Source organism: Schistocerca gregaria, chromosome 2 (genome assembly GCF_023897955.1).
Source record: "Schistocerca gregaria isolate iqSchGreg1 chromosome 2, iqSchGreg1.2, whole genome shotgun sequence".
NCBI classification, from domain to species: Eukaryota; Metazoa; Arthropoda; class Insecta; order Orthoptera; family Acrididae; genus Schistocerca; species Schistocerca gregaria.
In genome coordinates, this window is record NC_064921.1 from 339,787,938 (window position 1) to 339,807,256 (window position 19,319).

General features: G+C 44.2%; 1 protein-coding gene across 4 annotated transcripts in view; it reads right to left on the reverse strand.

Moving 5' to 3' along the window:
• The window catches only part of LOC126337007 (uncharacterized), a 702,260-nt gene that overhangs the window by 130,433 nt on the left and 552,508 nt on the right, over positions 1 to 19,319 (reverse strand). The window contains exon 1 of one of the 4 annotated variants that reach the window (XM_050001257.1): positions 4,221 to 4,991. The exons of the other annotated variants lie outside the window; for them this stretch is intronic. Within the exon in view, the coding sequence (XP_049857214.1) occupies positions 4,221 to 4,223 (3 nt within the window). The 5' untranslated portion in view covers positions 4,224 to 4,991. Of the gene's footprint in view, positions 1 to 4,220; positions 4,992 to 19,319 lie in introns of those variants that run through there. 4 annotated transcript variants of the gene reach the window in all.

Sequence of the window (19,319 nt, forward strand, 5' to 3'; positions counted from 1 at the left end):
ACTTCCATGTTCCCTAGATCACATTCACGATAAACGTTATGACGGGGGACTTATCGGTTCAATGAAAGATGGCAGAGACAGTGTGTGTATTTATATCCAAATGGTGGTATCTGACTACTCATTTCTATTCTAGTATTTCTCTATGACATAGGAGGAGTCGTTAGGGACAAACACCATTTATCTATATTCCAAAAAACCTCTGCTGTCTGTAATACATTCTCTTTCAACCGACAAATCACCAAAGGGTTTGTAGCTGAATATTGCATTTCTTTCTGTGTGAAAGCTAGATTTACTCAGGAGAAGTGCGGAATATTTCTTTTCCTAGTACTGTGTTGCTGAATATGTCTGTTACTATCAACATGTAATCGATTACTGATAACACATTTCATGACTGAATAAATGTACTTTCATTTTTTAAACACTTTTCATTGCCTATCCCTACAGATACAGTGGCATGTTTGAATAATGGCGCAATGGAAAGTCAGAGACTTTTCAGCTAAATATCATGCGATTCGTAATGAGGCAGAGGGAGTCTCATCCGGAATATTTTGCAGAGGATTTCCAGTTACCGGCCGGTGTGGCCGAGCGGTTCTAGGCGCTTCAGTCTGGAACCACGCGACCGCTACATTCGCAGGTTCGAATCCCGCCTCGGGCATGGATGTGTGTGATGTCCTTAGGTTAGTTACGTTTAAGTAGTTCTACGTTCTAGGGGACTCATGACCTCAGATGTCAAGTCCCATAGTGCTCAGAGCCATTTCAACCATTTTTTGATTTCCAGTTCCGGCACCTGCCTTACAGCCAAGGAAAATCTCCCAAAACCATGGTCAGAGCTGGTGGATGAGAACTAAATTTAATTCTGGGACAACATGCCTCAGACACAAAATATGAAAGCTTAGGAAAGTATGTATATATGCCTTTGTTTATGTATATGCACAGAAAAGCAAATGACTTGCCTATACAGTTGATGCCACACACGAATAAAAGTCTTGAGAGGCTGTTGTCAATATTACCAGCTGTTTAACCAGACGCCTGTATGAAGCACATATGTTAACTGTGCATATAAATTTAATTATTTTCTTTTTTGCAATAATTACTTTTCGCTTAAGTGAGAGTTTGCCTCAGTATATTGTCGCATTGGGTAACAGTGGATGAAACTATGTAAAATACTTTAAGTTACTGATTTCTATGTTTCCAAAGTTGGCACTTATACTTAAGGCAAAATTAGGTAAACCAAACGAAACTTCCTGGAAGATTAAAACTGTATGCCGGACCGAGACTCGAACTTCTTTTTTTTTTGTAACCACATACATTTATTTAAATATATTAACAACGATACATTTAAAAAAAACTTTTCATTCTATTAACGTATTATATTCCTAGCGTTGGTTAACATTACTGTCATTCTATACGTTTTCGTTTGTATATTCTTTTCTTTTTCGTTTTTCCCTTGTTGTTGTTCCTTGAACCCTTTTACATGGGCATTTGTCGTCTTTTTTGGGTAAAACATTTTAGGACAGGCATAATAATGTATAATTAGCACCGACGCATTGATTTTGAGTTCAAATTTCTTTATGCCATGCACTTGTGATGCCACAGGCACATTGCGCATTTTAGTTTGATCTCTTCCTCTAGTTTGCACTGTTAGGTGTGACAGTATGAGGGAAACATCAGCATGATAGATGGAGCAGATTATACATAAATTGAAGAAGAGAGAACTCGGGACCTTTGCCTTCCGCGGCAAGTGCTCAATCAACTGAGCTAACCAAGCACGACTCACTTCCCGTCCTCACAGCTTTACTTCCGCCAGTACCTCGTCTCCTACAGTCCAAACTTTACAGAAGCTCTCCTGCCAGGAAGTTTCATACCAGCGCACACTTCACTGCAGGGTGAAAAATCTCATTCTGGAGGTAGTCCAAACGTTTTACCAAACCTACTATACGGCTTTTCCAACGTTACGTTACGTTTTCATCAAATGGTTCTGAGCACTATGCGACTTAACTTCTGAGGTCATCAGTCGCCTAGAACTTAGAACTAATTAAACAGAACTAACCTAAGGACATCACACACATCCATGCCCGAGGCAGGATTCGAACCTGCGACCGTAGCGGTCGCTCGGCTCCAGACTGTAGCGCCTAGAACCGCACAGCCACTCCAGCCGGCTACGTTTTCATCAATATGTACACCTGAGAAATTAAAATTTCTCGCTTAATTACTATTTTCTTACGTTCATAACAGATGCGATATTTGCGATCGGACAAAAAATAAATGAGTTGTGTTTTTTTCTTTTCTTTTTCCCCTCGAAGTTTAAAGCTAGTCCATCTGTGCAAGATCAGCTAATTACTTCAATGAAATCATCATCTGTGGGCCTGCTCCTTTGACTGGATTGACAATAATGCTCGAATCATCTGATTAATTTTACGCCCTGACTCAAAGAAAACGGTGGATCATTAAGACAGAGCATGAACAGTAATCGAGTCTTAAGCGAGCCCTGTGGAGCGTCCACTGTGATTTTTCCCGTTTTTGTTATAAAGTCCCTGTTTGTATTACTCAAACATCTTAGCGTAGCTTTCTGCATATTAAACCAGCCGTGTGCTGAAATACGTATTCCATAGAACCTTAAAGTCTCTAATGTAATGTCGTATCGACGCAGTCACACTTTTGGCAGCAGTGGTAGTGTGTCGCCGCCGCGAATGCGACACGCTTGCTCGTGCCTCGACGCCGCCACTAGTTGCAGGGGCCAGACGGAGGCAGGGGCAGTCTAGCAACTGACCCTCGCAGGCCGGCCGGCGCGGCGGGCTCTATTCACAAGCGACTCACCCCTCCCTGCACCCTGCGCGTACGTGCAGGGCCGCCACGTACCTGCGGCCGCACAAAATGACTAACGCTCTGACGTCACCGCATCTCGTCTGCCCTCTCGCTACCGTTTCCAAACTCTCTGGACACAGACAACTGCCGAGTGGTCCCTTAAGAGAGGACGGCGTCGAACAAGCAGCGCGTCTCTCGGCTGAAGGTCAACATTCGTCCGTGCTGCGCTATCTCGGCACTGACGCACGCTACCCGAGGAACCATCACGTTCACGCTGCACAATCCTACAGATTAACCAGTCTCAGTAGGTTCTAATATACCTAGAGGCGGCGAATGCCACTGGACAGGATCCGGACGAAACATATGTGAATGTAAATGGAGTACAACGCAAAATGCGGTATATTCTACCGTGTACTTCGTAGTGATCCACAAACCATAGACGTTGAACGGCGTTCTTATCCACTCCGGTGCAGTGTTATTCATTGTTACAAAAATGGCTCTGAGCACTATGGGACTTAACATCTATGGTCATCAGTCCCCTAGAACTTAGAACTACTTAAACGTAACTAACCTAAGGACATCACACAACACCCAGTCATCACCATTGTTACAACAACGAAGGTTACGGTCCAGAAAATGGATAAGAGATTCTCCAGGCGATCGGAATCAGAAAAAAAATCTATTGCAGTCATTTACAACAAAATTTTATAATAAAAATTGAAACGGACACAGGTAAGAAAAACAGAAACAGCGTTATCTCTAGCTAGAGTGTTTTCCCCCGTGTTATCTTATTTATGGTCACGTCTAGGGGGTAACGATACTGTAGATTGGTAATAATTAGAAGCGCGGGACTTAGTTGATGCTCCGCCACGAAGATGAAGTTTAGCAATGCTGTAATAATGTACGTTTCTGTGCTAGTTGATTTGAATTTTGTCTAATATTGTACCATAAGCTACATAAATAAATGAAAATGAATAATAAACGACTGTCATGAGTAGCAACAGGACGGAATCTACGCTCAGGCAGCTTCTACCAACGACACAGTAGTTTGTTACTAAAATGCTTTCCTTTGTATTGTACGACGCTGGTGTAAATATGTCACTGAACAAAGCTCTTTCAGCCACGCGGGATTAGCCGAGTGGCCTGGGGCGCTACAGTCATGGACTGTGCGGCTGGTCCCGACGGAGGTTCGAGTCCTCCCTCGGGCACGGGTGTGTGTGTTCGTCCTTAGGAGAATTTAGGTTAAGTAGTGTGTAAGTTTAGGGACTGATGACCTTAGAAGTTAAGTCCCATAAGATTTCACACACACAAAGCTCTTTCGTGGCGACAAAACAAACAAAAGACTGGAAAACCAGATTCGAGCAGTGTTAACTTTCCAGTGGTACATAAGAGTTGCACGCGATTCGTACTCTTACCATTGCAGCTGTGAAGTGGATGTCGCCGGAGTGATCCGCTCACGCACAAACTATTTGGCGGAGAAAGTTATCTGCAGCGTGAAGATCCTCAGAAGGCGCGCAGTTTCACATGGCACTTGTTACACTTTTAATCGTCGTCTTCTCCAGCATGGCTCGCACTCACACAACCTAGTTATTTTCCGAAGCACAATACGGCACTTCACAAGCGACGAACTCTCGACGGCGTAGCAGCCGCGCGACACACACTGGTTCGCCGCGTACAAAGACTGCGGCGCTGGCGAGATAGCGGAGGCGCGGATGGGTCGGCCAGGAGGTTCCACGAGCCGCCGGCAGGAAGGGCGAGGTTTGCAGCTGGGGGGGAGCGGCCGCAGCCGCGCTCAGGGATGGCGCATCTCCGCGGTGTCGATAACGGCCGCCGCGACTCGGTGCACCGATACAGGCGTGGCGGGCGCGAGGCTCCGCGATTAACACAGGTTACCGGGCGACGGTTACGCCGCGGGTGTTCGCGCTACAGGATGCGCCGTGCGTAATGGACGCGCAGGTCTGAGGCCTCGCCCGGACGCGTCTTCTGCCGTCGCTGCTGTGGGGCGGCAGCTGGCGGCGGGCCCTCGCGCATGCGCAGTGCCGGCGGCGTCTCCTTTCGCCTGCTGCGGCGCGGCAGCCAGAGCGGCAGAGGTGTACCTCGGCGGTGGCAGCAGCAGCAGCAGCCGCTGGCTCTCGTGGTCCGGTATCGACTGGCGCTCCGCCTCGCCGGTGCCGTCGCCGGCCTCCGACACGTCACCCGCCGCCATCTTGCGCAGGCCCCGGCGCTGCCACTTATCGTGGTCGCCACCGCCGGCGCCCACTACGCCACGCCTGCCCCTGCACGCTCGCTCTGCGAGCGCACGTCTCGTCCCGCTTCCGTACGGGGCCCAGAACCGGGAGCACAACACCTGCATCCGCGCTCTGCCAGCCAGTGTCGGCTCAGCAAACTTCCTTTTACACCATTTATTCGGGTTTCTCCGTCATTCGCGTATGGCGTGCTAGAAGAATGACCGCTTAAATGGCATCTGTACGCGCTAGAATTAGCCTGCTTTTGCCTTCCCGATCCTTGCGCGAGCGATGCGAAGTTTGTAGAATATTCTTGAACAAGACACGGTCCCCGTCTAACTGTCAACTATTTTAATTATTTATATTGTGCGCCCCTGGTAGTAACTAATAAACTGATTGAAGTGTTATTCCATGTTCAGCCTTCCGAGAAAACTGTTACAGCTTAACTCAATCCTGAACCACAGGAAACTAAATTAGTTCATCAAAACTACATAGTGACAGCACAATGACGCAAACTTATTCTGTCACCACTCTAAACATAAATAAAATCACGACCGGTTTGAAATTACCGGCCCTTAAGGAATTTTTGTACGAATCCGCGACTGATATTGCCCTGTTACAAGAAGTTCTAACTTATTATTTATATTAAGACTAGTATTATTTGAATGCACACTGACTGTCGGACAACTAATAAACTGATGCTCGGAAGAACAAGCTGCAGGTCCATTCTTACTTAATTAGCATAGGCATGGGGGGACAATTGTACAATTTGTCTCTCGTCGCACCATAGGTCGTCCATGTTACTGGTCAGCACAATGTAAACGCTATTTCAAAGCACGAAAACAGAAAAAGGATTTGTGACAGTAGTTTCATACTAATAAGTTAAAAATAATTGAAGACTTGTTAATTTACCTCATTCATTAATAATTATTTATGCAATGGTTACAAATACTGAAGTCTGGGTCAACAGTCCAACCAATAATACTGAAAATTACGAGAGCTGCCAAAATTACGTATACTCGATAGCACATCCATGCAAGAGAGTGTTCATTAAGAAAATCTAAGCCGGCCGAAGTGGCCGAGCGGTTCCAGGCACTTCAGTCCGGAACCGCGCTGCTGCTACGGTCGCAGGTTCGAATCCTGCCTCGGGCATGGATGTGTGTGATGTCCTTAGGTTAGTTAGGTTTACGTAGTTCTAAGTTCTAGGGGACTGATGACCTCAGAAGTTAAGTCCCACATTGCTCAGAGCCATTTGGACCCCTTTAAGAAAATCTAGTGGCAAAAAATGCGCTGCGAGGAATATTCGCACCAGCGATTTAATATCTTCACCAATAGGTGTTATATTCATTACGACAGAGATGAAGTATTCAAGCAAAAATGACATCAATTTCCGTCGAAATTATACTAGTTTGGCGACCAAAGCTGATGTTGGAGTTAGGGGACTGGTTAATCCGACTACTGAAAAATTTATTGCGATACTAATTTTATTTTACAATTCATGTTAAAACTAATTTCGTAGAATCTTCATTTATTGTCACACAGACAAAACACTAAAAATTTTAATTAGTCATTCAATTTTAAAAATAGCAAAAACATTACACAAAAATCTACTTTTCGAGATGTAGTACTCGCAAAATCTTTGACATGTTACTAATTTCAGTACAACTTAAAGAAGCGTCCAGTTAAACATATGAGTCAGAAATGTTTACAAGCGCGTCACTCACATAACACGAATCTGTCGTCCATGCTTATATATAAAATAAAATTAGTAATACAGTAGCACTGAGCACAAATTAGAATGAACTTAGTGATGGATCGTGCGTTCAGCTTTGGCTGTCCCCTGGAACCGGTGTCCCTGCGGGTTACGCCCCTTGCACCATCCGGGAGAGACGCCTCTGTTTCCAGATTCCTCATACGAAGTTATAAAAACAGATAAAGATACTCAACTGCGGTCAAATCTGGTGATATGGGTGAGTGGTGAGGTATCTTGATTCCAAACATTGGCAATTTTGCATCATAATGGTCGAAATGTGGCATTGTACCGATGTAAGAGATTTTTCTGTACGTTAATTTTGACAGCTTCGGTTATTATATAGGCGCTCTAATACTTCTGCGTAGTGAGACCCAACAGTTGTTTTACTCTTTTCCGGGTAACCATGATGATGTCATGATAGTCCCAAAAGAAAACCAGTCGACATCACTTTCCCCGTAACGAAACGTCATCGATTGTTTCAGGTGTTCTTTTTTTCTTCTTCAACCTGGTGCTTTAACTGCAGCCATGTCTTCGGGGTGAGACAGAGGTCCATGTTTCGTCTAAAGTCAGCTTTTCCAAAGACGACTTATAAACGACTTTTCTCGAGAGGTTTCATTCTAGAGTCAATAGCCTCGACACATTCTGCGCGCGCTAATTTGGTCGATATGCAATATTTATTCAGGATATTATGTATTAATTCAGGCCTATCACCTTAATCGGACATAAGGAATGCGCCTAATCTGAAATGATCGTCCGACGATGTAAACTATATATTTGCGCAGTGATAAACGGTTTTTAGTGCTGATACAATTCCCATGACTTCCTTTGAATCTGGACTGCACATGGCTTCTTTTTAAACAATTGTCATTCATGATTTGATATTATTCGTCTTAATCCCCTTCTGCACTGCAGTCATACAAGCACTGGCTGAGCAAGGAGTGGAAACAAAATACATAAACATATTGTGCGACATTTATGACACGTCTGTAACATCTATCAACATAGCAAAAAACAAGTCCGAATTTCCCATTGGAAAAGGAGTAAAGCAGGGCGATCCTAAATCCCCGAAGTTATTTATAGCAGTTCTTGAGATGAAGGCTCTCCAACCTGAGATTTGCTGACGATATAGCTAACAGTAATTCGAAATGCAGTCCTCTATAAAAGACTTAACAGAGCCTTGTCAGGAAGTTGGACTTAAAATAAATCGCTCTAAAACTAAGGTTTTGCATAATAAGTGGGTAGCTGCAGGACAAGTAACACTGAACGGCTACATCCTAAACAGTGTTACAGAATACGATTATCTGGGGGCAATTAATTGACACAAAAGTTGATTTGAAACCTGAAATTTTTCGTCGAATTAAACTGGGTTGGAGGGCTTAAGGAAGGAATGCATCAGTTTCCAAATCTAACATGCCAGTATACTTAAGAAAGACAGTTTTTGATCAGTGTGTCCTACCTGTTTTAAGGTATGGGTGTGAAACTTAAGACTTTAAATGAATTTTTCAAAAGGAAACTTAGAACTGCTCAGAGAGCTATGGAAAGGTCAATGTTAGGTCTCACTAAGAAAGATCGACAGAAAAGTGAAGACATTCGAGCAATAACAGGAGTAAAAGATATTACAGAACGGGTTAAGACACTAAAATGGCAGTGGGCAGGACATATTTCACGAACGAAGGATGGAAGATGGACAAAATCAGTTTTTTGGAGTCCCAGAGAAAAACGAAGACCACCAGGGAGACCACCTGATCGCTGGGATAAGGAACTCAGGAAAGTTGCGGGCTTCAACTGGCAGAAGACAGCAGCGGACGGAGATGCATGGAAAACCCTCTTAAAATGTATTTAATAACTTAAAGAGGCTCTATCTTGTATAGATTGAATTAGCCGAACAATAAATAAATAAATAAATAAATAAATAAAACCGCTTCTACGAAACATGAGTCACAACTAGCGTTACCTAAACTGGAAATACCGCAGCAACTGGAATCAAGCAAATAAACATGTATTCTCATATGGATTTTCGAAACTAAGCATAAAACATTAATTTAATAGAGATTAATGCCCGTGTTGGGATTCAACATATCGAAACAGTGAATTACTGAGGAATTGCATTACTTAATACGGAATTCATTCTTTTAACGCCGATGAGGAACGAGCGGTTCACTACAAATACGGGTGGAGAAAGATTTTATGGCCGATTTTAATCTCCCACCCCACGAAAACAATGTTTTTTAAAATTATAAATGAAAAGCACTTGTTCTACCAAGAAGGGACAGAAAAATCAGTTAACGTGTGATTTTTTAAAAATTGAATGTCAATTAACATCAGATTGTATCCTCATTAGGATATGCATATTACGCAAGTTATCTACACTGGATACGAATTATGGGAGATACGTATTACCCAGAGAAAACTTTCCAATTAGCCGACCTCAGTCACTTGATTATCGCACGTAAAAAGTATAGGAAAGAAGAAGACTTACATAAGGAACCTGGGGAATATAGAGCCGTAGTCCACATTTCAATATCGGTTTTATGGTGTGGAAATAATTACAGTATTTATAAAATTTTGGTTTCTTATTTGCCCCAGACAAGCGTTGTTTTATATATTAATAAACGATTGGACATGATCCAAAAATCAGCCCAAGCAAAAATGAATGCAAAGGAACTCCCGTGATGACCTTTGCTAATATAACATCATGTTTCAAAACTTGTCTGTATTATTATACTTAATTAAGTGTATTGCAGTCGTCCTTTGTTATAATTTCTCATTAGTATCATGTTAAATAGTATGGCTGTATAGTTTGATTGACTCAGGTCAATGAATAAATAACAGCCACCAACAAGCAACTGCACTTTGCATCTGTAAGGAAGTTTTGAACATAACCGCTGCAAAAATCACTGCTGGTTTCGCACCCTCATGTTATGATGTGGGCAAAGTTGTGAGCTACCGACATATTGCAACATGTAGTATCGAAGCAAACAAGCAGTGGCTGTTTTGGAAATTTCCTGGTTCAAGTGAGAGCCTTGTCGTCGGAAACTGCGCAGCTAATGGATGGAATCCGTCGCGGCCGATAACAGTAAATGATTCACGAGTGCTGCACTGTAAAGTAATCTTAGAGCAGACGTCAACGTGGGAACCACCCACTGACAAACGCCTTCGGCAGGTAACCGCAACATATTGTCCCACAAATCGAGTACAATTTTTATAACGAGTCGCCATAAATTATACAGGTTGTTTCAGGAGGTACAGTGAATGCAACGATTGAAAAATCGCAACACCAAAAAATAATTAATGTAGACGAAGTAAATTTCAGGAATACATTTGTCTTGGTAACAAATTTAAGCGATCAACATAGCAAGATCTCAGGTTAATGTAAGCGCGAGAGAAGCCATTGCAAATGTGAAATGCTGGTATCTTAATAACCTGTCAATGAAAGTTGAATGCAAGCTTGCAAATATGCATGCATTGTGTTGTACACGTACTGGACATCAGCTTGTGGGATGCAGTTCCATGCCAGTTGCACTTGATGGTCAATATATGGATGATTAATGCTGTTTGTGATTGACGCTGGAGTTGTCGTCCGATGACGTTTCACATGTGCTCGACTGGAGACGGAATAACTGATTTGTAACAGTTCGTTGTGTTAATGTAGTGCCGACTGTTGCCGAAACTGCTGCTGCAGGCGCAGTACGACGAGCTGAACACAGTGGCCTTCCCTCTCGGTGCCACGTGGGCGTCAGGAACCCGGACTTCTTGTGACCATACATTCTCGTGACCACCGTCCCCAGCAATCACGTACAGTGACTTCATTCCTGCCAAATTTTTCTGAATATCGTAGAAGGAACATCCAGCTTCTCGTAGCCCTATTACATGACCTCGTTTATACTCATGTGAGGTGTTAATAATGGTGTATATGAAGATGGTATCTGTTCTTTCGGAGATGTCCGAAAGGCTCACCGTCTGACCATCTTCTTCTGTGCGGATGCACAAACAGTGCCCGAACTCTTACGGGAATCGGCAGTAAAGCTGCGAGTAACGAATGTGGTGGGCATGGGCACTATGAATATAGTACGCGACAGTAAGTTGCGAATGTGGGCCTCACGGGAGGCGTGCCAGAGATAAGGCCCTGCAGTCGCACGGTACTCTGATGTCATGTGACGTCCGCAACGACCAAACACAAGAATCAACAACGAACAAAACGCAAAAAAGGATGGACAGAGTGTCTGCCATGTAAGCAGGAGATCCCGGGTTCGAGTCCCGGTCGTGGCACACATTTTCAACATGTCCCCTTTGACTTATGTCAACGCCTGCATGCAGATCAGGGTATTTCATTGTACTGGCGTCTTTTCACCTTAAAGGCATTCTTGATTAAAATCGGATCACCAAGTCCAGTCGCAAAGGTAACTAACACTCACGACCATTGCAGCGTGTATTCAAAGCTCTACTAGTGCCACTCTTGTGCGACTTGGACATCTTCTAGATTTAGAAACACGCATACAAACTTTCGTTTATGCAGCACAACTCCTTCCTGGTGCCGTGATTCTTTTTCCGTCATTGTAATTTAAACGGTGGTAGCACGGACTAATTCGAAAAAACTTACCATGTAACATGTGTCCATTTTTAATTGATTCCAAAGATCAAGCTGTTTAGAGAGATAAGTTTATATTTCGTGTGTTAGTACTCCAGTTGCATGGGTTTATATATTGATTGTAATTTTTGTTTTGAAATTCAAGCTGTGAAGTTGTGCCTCATGTGTGTTGGCCACCATAGTCCCCAGACCTTATCCCTTTACATTTTGTCTTTGGGGTTGGTTGAAAGGCGAAGTCTGCAAGAAAAAGTAAAAACAAAAGAAGAATTAATCGTTCAGATTATAAATAGTTATGTCCTCAAAAGACCGGCAGTTCGACCTCAGAAGAACTACGCGTGATATTGTCAAAAGAATTCGAAATTGCACTGATATCAGAGGTGAAATGTATGAAAAAAGGAAATTGTATTTCATCACTGGCCTTTCGTTAACACCTGTATTTGTTTCGGTTATATTCTAACAGTTGTATCTCTGTGACTAATTAGAATTGGACACATATATATGGAATGTTTTATTCGAATTAGTCTAAATTAAAACCTTCTTAAATATTTTCCATTCCGTCTGAAACAGCTCGCATAAACTTTATTAGTGTGATTTTGAGTTCACGATGTTCTTTAGAAACGAAAAAGAAAAGTATGCTATGACGACAGACTCCGTGTGTCATAACTCGAATTGTACAATACCTAGGTGTAACTATTCGAAGGGATATGAAATGGAAAGATCACATACGCTCAGTCGTAGGTAAAGCAGGTGGGACACATCGGATCACTAGTAGAATATTAGGAAAATGCAATCAGTCTACGAAGGAGATTTCTTACGGATCATTCGTGCGATCCATCCTAGAATACTGTTCAAATGTGTGGGATCTGTACCAAAAAAGGCTAACAGGAGATACAGAAAGTATACACTGATTAGCCCGAACATTATGACCACCGACCTACTATCGATATAAACCCGTCCAGGCGATAGCACCATCACCTGGCGACGAATCACTGTTAGACACACGCACAGTGCATGTAGTACCGGTGAGAGTCATGCCCGCGTGTAGAATGAGGAAGGCGCGCGATATACCTTAGTTTGACCGATGGCCGATTGTGATAGCCCTGGAGGTTCCGCACTTGCATTTCCGAAAGTGCACGACTTGTCGGGTGTTACGGAGTGCTGTGGTGTCTTCAGCACAAGGTGAAACCAAGCCCGCCCGGTTGGCCGTGCGGTCTACGCACGACTTTCCGGGTGGGAAGGAGCGCCTGGTCCCCGGCACGAATCCGCAAGGCGGATTTGTGTCGAGGTCCGGTGAACCTGCCAGTCTGTGGATGATTTTTTGGCGGTTTTCCACCTCCCTCCTCGAATGCGGGTTGGTTCCCCTTATTCCGCCTCAGTTACACTATCTCGGCGATTGCTGCGCAAACAAGTTCTCCACGTACGTGTACACCACAATTACTCTACCACGCACACATAGGGGTTACACTCGTCTGGTGTGAGATGTTCCCTAGGGGTTCCTCCGGGGGCCGAACCGCACAATAACCCTGGGTTCGGTGTGGGGCGGCGGAGGGGTGAAGTGGACTGCGGTAGTCGTCGTGGAGTTGTGAACCACTGCGGCTGCGGCGGGGACGGAGCCTCTCCGTCGTTTCTAGGTCCCCGGTTAACGTACAATACAATACAAGGTGAAACCATGTCCAGACTTTGTGGGGCTGGGCGGCCACCCATCATTACAGATGTGGGACGCTGTAGGCTGGCCAGACTGGTAAAACAGGGCAGGCGGCGAACTGTGGCGGTACTAACATCAGACTTTAATGCTGGGCAGAGTGCAGGTGTGTCTGAAAACACAGTGCACCGAACACTCCTAACGATGGGTCTCCGTAGCCGACGACCCATGCACAAGCCAATGTTAACACAACGACATCGGCAGCTACGACTGAAATGGGCGCGTGACCATCGACTCTGGATCTGGAACCGCGCTGCTGCTACGGTCGCAGGTTCGAATCATGCCTAGTGCATGGCTGTGTATGATGTCCTTAGGTTGGTTGGGTTTAAGTAGTTCTAAGTTCTAGGGGACTGATGACCTCAGATGTTAAGTCCCACAGTCCTCAGAGCCATTTGAACCATCGACTCTGGATGTTGGCGCAATGTCAGAGCGTTGTGTGGCCTGATGAATCCCGATACCTTCTTCATCATGTCGATGGAAGGGGGGGAATCCGTCGTCTTCCAGGACTGCACGCCTGTGCTGCGGGACGGAGACAAGCTGGCGGCGACGCCATTATACTCTGGGAAACATTCAAATGAACATCCATGGGTCCAGTGGAGCTCGAGGAAGGCACCGTGTCGTGCAAGGAGTATCGTACACTGGTTGCAGACCACATACAACTCTTCATGACGATCATTTTTCCCGACGGCAGTGCCAGTTTTCCACAAGATAATGCACCATGTCACATGACCAGGGGCAACGGCCTTGCCGCAGTGGATACACCGGTTCGCGTGAGACCACCGAAGTTAAGCACTTTCGGGTGTGGCCGGCACTTGGATGGGTGACCATCGAGGCTGCCACTCGCCATTGCCATTTTTCAGGGTACACTCAGCCACGTGATGCCAATTGAGGAGCTACTCGACCGAATAGTAGCAGCTCCGGCCAAAGAAAACCATCATAACGACCGGGAGAGCGGTGTGCTGACCACACGCCCCTCCTATCCGTATCCTCGATTGAGGATGACACGGCGGTCGGATAGTCCCGTTGGGCCACTAGTGGCCTGAAGACGAAGTGCTTTCGCAAGACCAGAAGTGTACCGGAGTGGTTCGAGAAATACAGTGGCAGAGTTCCAATTGATGTCCCCCAACTCCCCAGATTTCAACACTATCGAATACATCTGGGATGGGATTGACTGTAGCGTCAGAGCTCATCGACCCCCTCTGCCCGGAACTTACAGAAATTAGGTGACTTGTGTGTCAAGATGTGGTGACAACTCCCTCCAGCGACCTACTAAGGCCTCGTTGCTTCCTTGTCAAGACGCGTCGCCGCTGTTATCCGTGCCAAAGGTGGACATTTCGGTTATTAGGTAAGTGGTCATAACGTTCTGGCTGATCATTGTAGAAGGAAGAGCAGTACGAATGGGAGAGTGCCACAGATATGCTGAAGAAACTGAACTGGAAGACATTTCTAGATAGATGCAGACTGCTTACAAGATTTCATAAACCACCTTTAAATGAGGAACATACGAATATACTACAGACCCTATGTGTCGCTCCCGTAGAGATCGTGAAGTCAAGATTATACTACTTAATGTGTGCAGAGAAGGATTTAAACAGTCTTTCCGAGGCCCATACGTGAATCGCACGGGAATGAGTCCTAATAACTTGTAGAATTGGAAGAACCCACAACTATGCAAACCATAGTAGTTGCAGAGTATGGCTGCAGATATAGAAGTCCAAAATACATTTGTCGAAGCTGTAAAAAAAGGTGTTTATAGTGCTTACAAAGTGTTCAAAATGGAATAAGAGAAAAAATAGTGAATTACAGACGATAAACTGAAGGTTCCATCGAGAAAAAACACCACAAATTTCAGGCCGACGATCGAGAAGCAGAGCTCAGAATGTATAGCTACACTGAAGCGCAAAAGAAGCTGGTATAGGCATGCGTATTCAAATACAGAGTTATCTAAACAGGCAGAACACGGCGCTGCGGTCGGCAACGCGTATATAAGACAAATGTCTGGCGCAGTTGTTAGAACGCTTACTGCTGCTACAATAGTAGGTTATCAAGATTTAAGTGAGTTTGAACGTGATGTTATAGTACGTTCACGAGCGATAGGACACAGCACCTCCGAGGCAGGGAAGAAGTGGGGATTTTTCTGCACGACCATTACACGAGTTCACCGTAAATACCAAGAATCTGGTAAAACATAAATTCTCTGACGACTCTGTGGCCGGAAAAAGATCCTCCAAGAACGGGATCCAAGACGACTGAAAATCGTTCAACGTGACAGAAGTGCCACGATTCCGCAAACTGCTGCAGATTTCAATGTTTGACCATCAACAAGTGTCAGCGAGAGAACAATTCACCGAAACATCATCGACATGGGCTGCCAGAGCCGAAGGCCCACTCGTGTACCCTCGATGACTGCACGACACAAAGCTTTACGCCTCTCCTGGGCCCGTCAGCATCGACACTGGACTGTTGATGACTGGAAACATGTTGCCTGATCGGACGAGTCTCCTTTCAAATTGTATCGAGCGGATGGTCGTGTACGGGAATGGAGGCAACCTCATGAATCCATGGACCCTGCATCTCGGTAGGGGACTGTTCAAGCTGATGGAGGCTCTGCAATAGTGTAGGGCGTGTGCAGTTGGTACATGGGACGCCTGATACGTTTAGGTACGACTCTGACAAGTGACACGTACGTAAGCATCCTGTCTGATCATCTGATTCCATTCATGTCCATTGTGCATTAGACGGATTTGGGCAATTCCAACAGGACAATGCGACACACCGTACGTCCAGAATTGCTACATTGTGGCTCCAGGAAGACTCTTCTGAGTTTAAACACTCTTCTGGTCATCAAACTCCTCAGACATGAACATTATGGAGCACATCTGGGATGCATTGCAATGTGCTGTTCAGAAGCGATGGTCACCATCTCGTACTTTTACGGATTTATGGACAACCCTGCAGGATTCACGTTTGTTACGGCACTTCTGCGTGATCGTGGGGGCCCTACACAATTTTAGGCAAGTGTAGCATTTTCTTCGGCTCTTCGGTGTATTTGCGATACTGCAAACTTTAAGCGAGAACACAGACAGCAAAGAGAATGTCTCTTAAATTGTTTTCGTTCAACATAATCTGTTTCGTGGTTCCAGACACAAGTAACGATCGACGAAAGCATATAAAAAATTACACCGGCCTTCCTGCCATGAGCAAATTTTTGGATCAACGATCCAAAGCAGAATCGGCTGTGACACAAACCCAGCATTGCAACGATGCTCATCATATAAAGCTCCAAGATCATCAAGAGGAAGTGACTAACTGATACATAATACACGAAGGATAAAATTGAACTTAAGGGTATAAAAACATCAAGGAAAAGGGAAAAGCGTCCTTTTAGTCTGATTAAAATAGTTGTGTTATCTGAAAGAATACTGGAGTATCTTGTACATAGAAATAGACATCTAAAGGAATACCAACAGCTGTAATATTATATCTTTAAACACGATAGTCAGCGACACAGCTACACTGCACATGTGTAGGAAGACACCGACTTTCCTCTGCATGCCCATAAACAGGTAAACTTTAACATACACTAGATTTTCGTGTTTCATGTCTGAAGTATATTGCTCCACAATTACTTTAGAAATACTCCTAATACCGCGCCTGTGACCAAGATTTCGGGAGGCCTCCAGTGCTTGGGACTCCCTCTGCCTCAGTACCAGCTCTCCTGACATTTGGCAGGGAAGTGCGAGTCTACCACAGATTATGACTCGAAAAGGCAACTCTACTAAAAAGTAAAAGAGGGAAACACTGCGACGTTTGTTACTAAGGAATGGAAAAAGCCCAGTTCACCACACTTATAGGAGAAAATGGAAGCACTATTTTGACAATCAAAGGTATGCTCGTGAATCCTCCAGATCTATGCGATTTTACAGCACAAATAATACTACAGAAAAACCAGTATATGATAAACGTGATTGAAAGTCTACACGTCCACAAACGGCATCGGCGTCCTGCAAATTTCATTGTTCGTTGAGAGCGTGTTAGGAGTAACGTCGGGGGATTTATACAGAAAAAATACACACTGCCAGGAGCAATTTCCTTTCCAAACATTTACACAGGCACGATTTAGTCAAATATTTCAGCCTTTCTTAGAATTTATAGGAATAGTTAAGCTGTAGGTTAAAGAACAAGTCTTGCCCCCGTTTGTGGTACAGAAGAAAGACTACAGTTCATCCCGCATTTTCTACGGAGCCTAGCCTAGTTTACTTTAACATCCTTCCTGCAACGGTAGAGAAATTTAATAAGTAGTATGAGGTGTTCAACTCTGGAAAAGAAATTTCATTGTCAGTGCAGTTTGCCTAAATACCTAAAGAGCATTCTGTACATCTGAAGAAGCGAAGTGTATTTTATAAGGGGGCTCCGCTCCAGACTGAACGCTGAAAGGCATAATCAGTCTTAAATGATGATGATGATGATGAGCAGTCATTGATGGATCATATCTAGTGGTTTTAAAGTTATTTTACTTGCTTTCTGGGCGAAAGGGAAAAATGTTTTTGTTGTTCCAGAGAATCGGAAACGTCTTAGAGATGAAGTGTTTTAATTTTTTTACAAACAGTTCAGAAAGAGGTATGGATACCTCGCAAAGAAGTTCCACAGGAATTTCATGGGAACTATAATAGCTCCTAAACCGAGCACATATTTGAAACCACGTTGACTAAATATAAAACAAATTTGTTGTTGAATGGATTTGAAAGTGTACTTCCTTCATTCAACTAATTCCCTAAGTAACCTTAGTGATTTTAGTGAGAAGCAGGGAGAGAGGTTTTATTAGGATACCATGGGAAATGGGACATTATGGTTGGCTAGTGCTGTACGTTTCTACAAATCCGACACACGGTTTTCACAGTGGAGGGAATACTGAAAGAAGTTTTGAAGCAAAACGAACATGGAATTACAAAGTCGTTCAAATGGCTCTGAGCACTATGGGACTTAAGTTCTGAGGTCATCAGTCGCCTAGAACTTAGAACTACTTAAACCTAACTAACCTAAGGACATCACACACATCCATGCCCGAGGCAGGATTCGAACCTGCGACCGTAGCGGTCTCCAGACTGTAGCGCCTAGAACCTAACGGTCACTTCGGCCGGCATTGCAAAAGGTACTGAGGTGTAAGTTTTACTTACAGTATTATTGTCTTGTTTTTGTTTATATCTGTAAGTGTCGTTTCCTTGCGCATTAAAGAGGTATTTCTGATAAACATCAGTGCCAAATGCAGGAATACTTGTGAAGCGTGTAAGCGGACGATACTTCACTAGTAATAGGCGGAAATCAGAGAAATACGCAAAATTATGCGTTAGTGTATTTTGTAACTGTTTTTTAGATCTGCAAAGCAAACCAAAATTGGAAACATGTTTCAATGCAGGCTTACGATGATGTTTTAAATCAATAAAACGAAACGCGTCTGGTAGCATAAATTTGATTTCTTTTTTTTGTAGCTGCAAAGCCGTACAGTATTTTAAACACTTTTTCGCGTTTTTTCTGGCCTTCTCGGGGTCGGCATATTAATCTGGATTTGTCAGTCGAGGGCGGCAGGATGCTCTTCCTGCCGCCACCCCTCCCTCCTCCTCCCTCTCAGGACGGAATTTGTGACCCCATCCGTCTGCGTATGGTGATATCCTATGTGAGTGTCAGAACGTTTCCGAAAGCAGCCTGATTCACTTAGCAGTATGTGGGAAACAGCCTAAGATCCACTTCCAGGCTGGCCGGCACAACGGCCCTCGTCCTTAATCCGCCGAGCAGCGTGTTAACTTAGTGGTTATCCGGGCGGTTTGGATTTAAAATACGTTTAATGAACATAAAATAAAATCAAGGAAGACATGAATTTCAATGTTAGCAGTTCACACCACTACCTCGCCCCTTTCTTCCCCCCTCCCCCCCAAAAAAATCACATGTTTCTATTGACGACCTGTGTTAAATGCGCTGTGGAATGCTTTGACATTCTGCTACTTATATTAATCGACCTTTGCGCTGCTTTACTATACAATCGCATCAAAAAGTATTGGTACACGTGCGCATTTATAGTTCCTGGTTACAAACGCCGCACCTTCCGGTACACAGCACATGTACGTGCTACCTCACATACGACACATTACAATTGCGCCCACAGTGCCTACCATTAACAAAGAAATGCAGTGTTAAGGGCAAATATGTGTCTCCTCTGCACACAAAAAGTATTGGCACAGAACGTGGCTG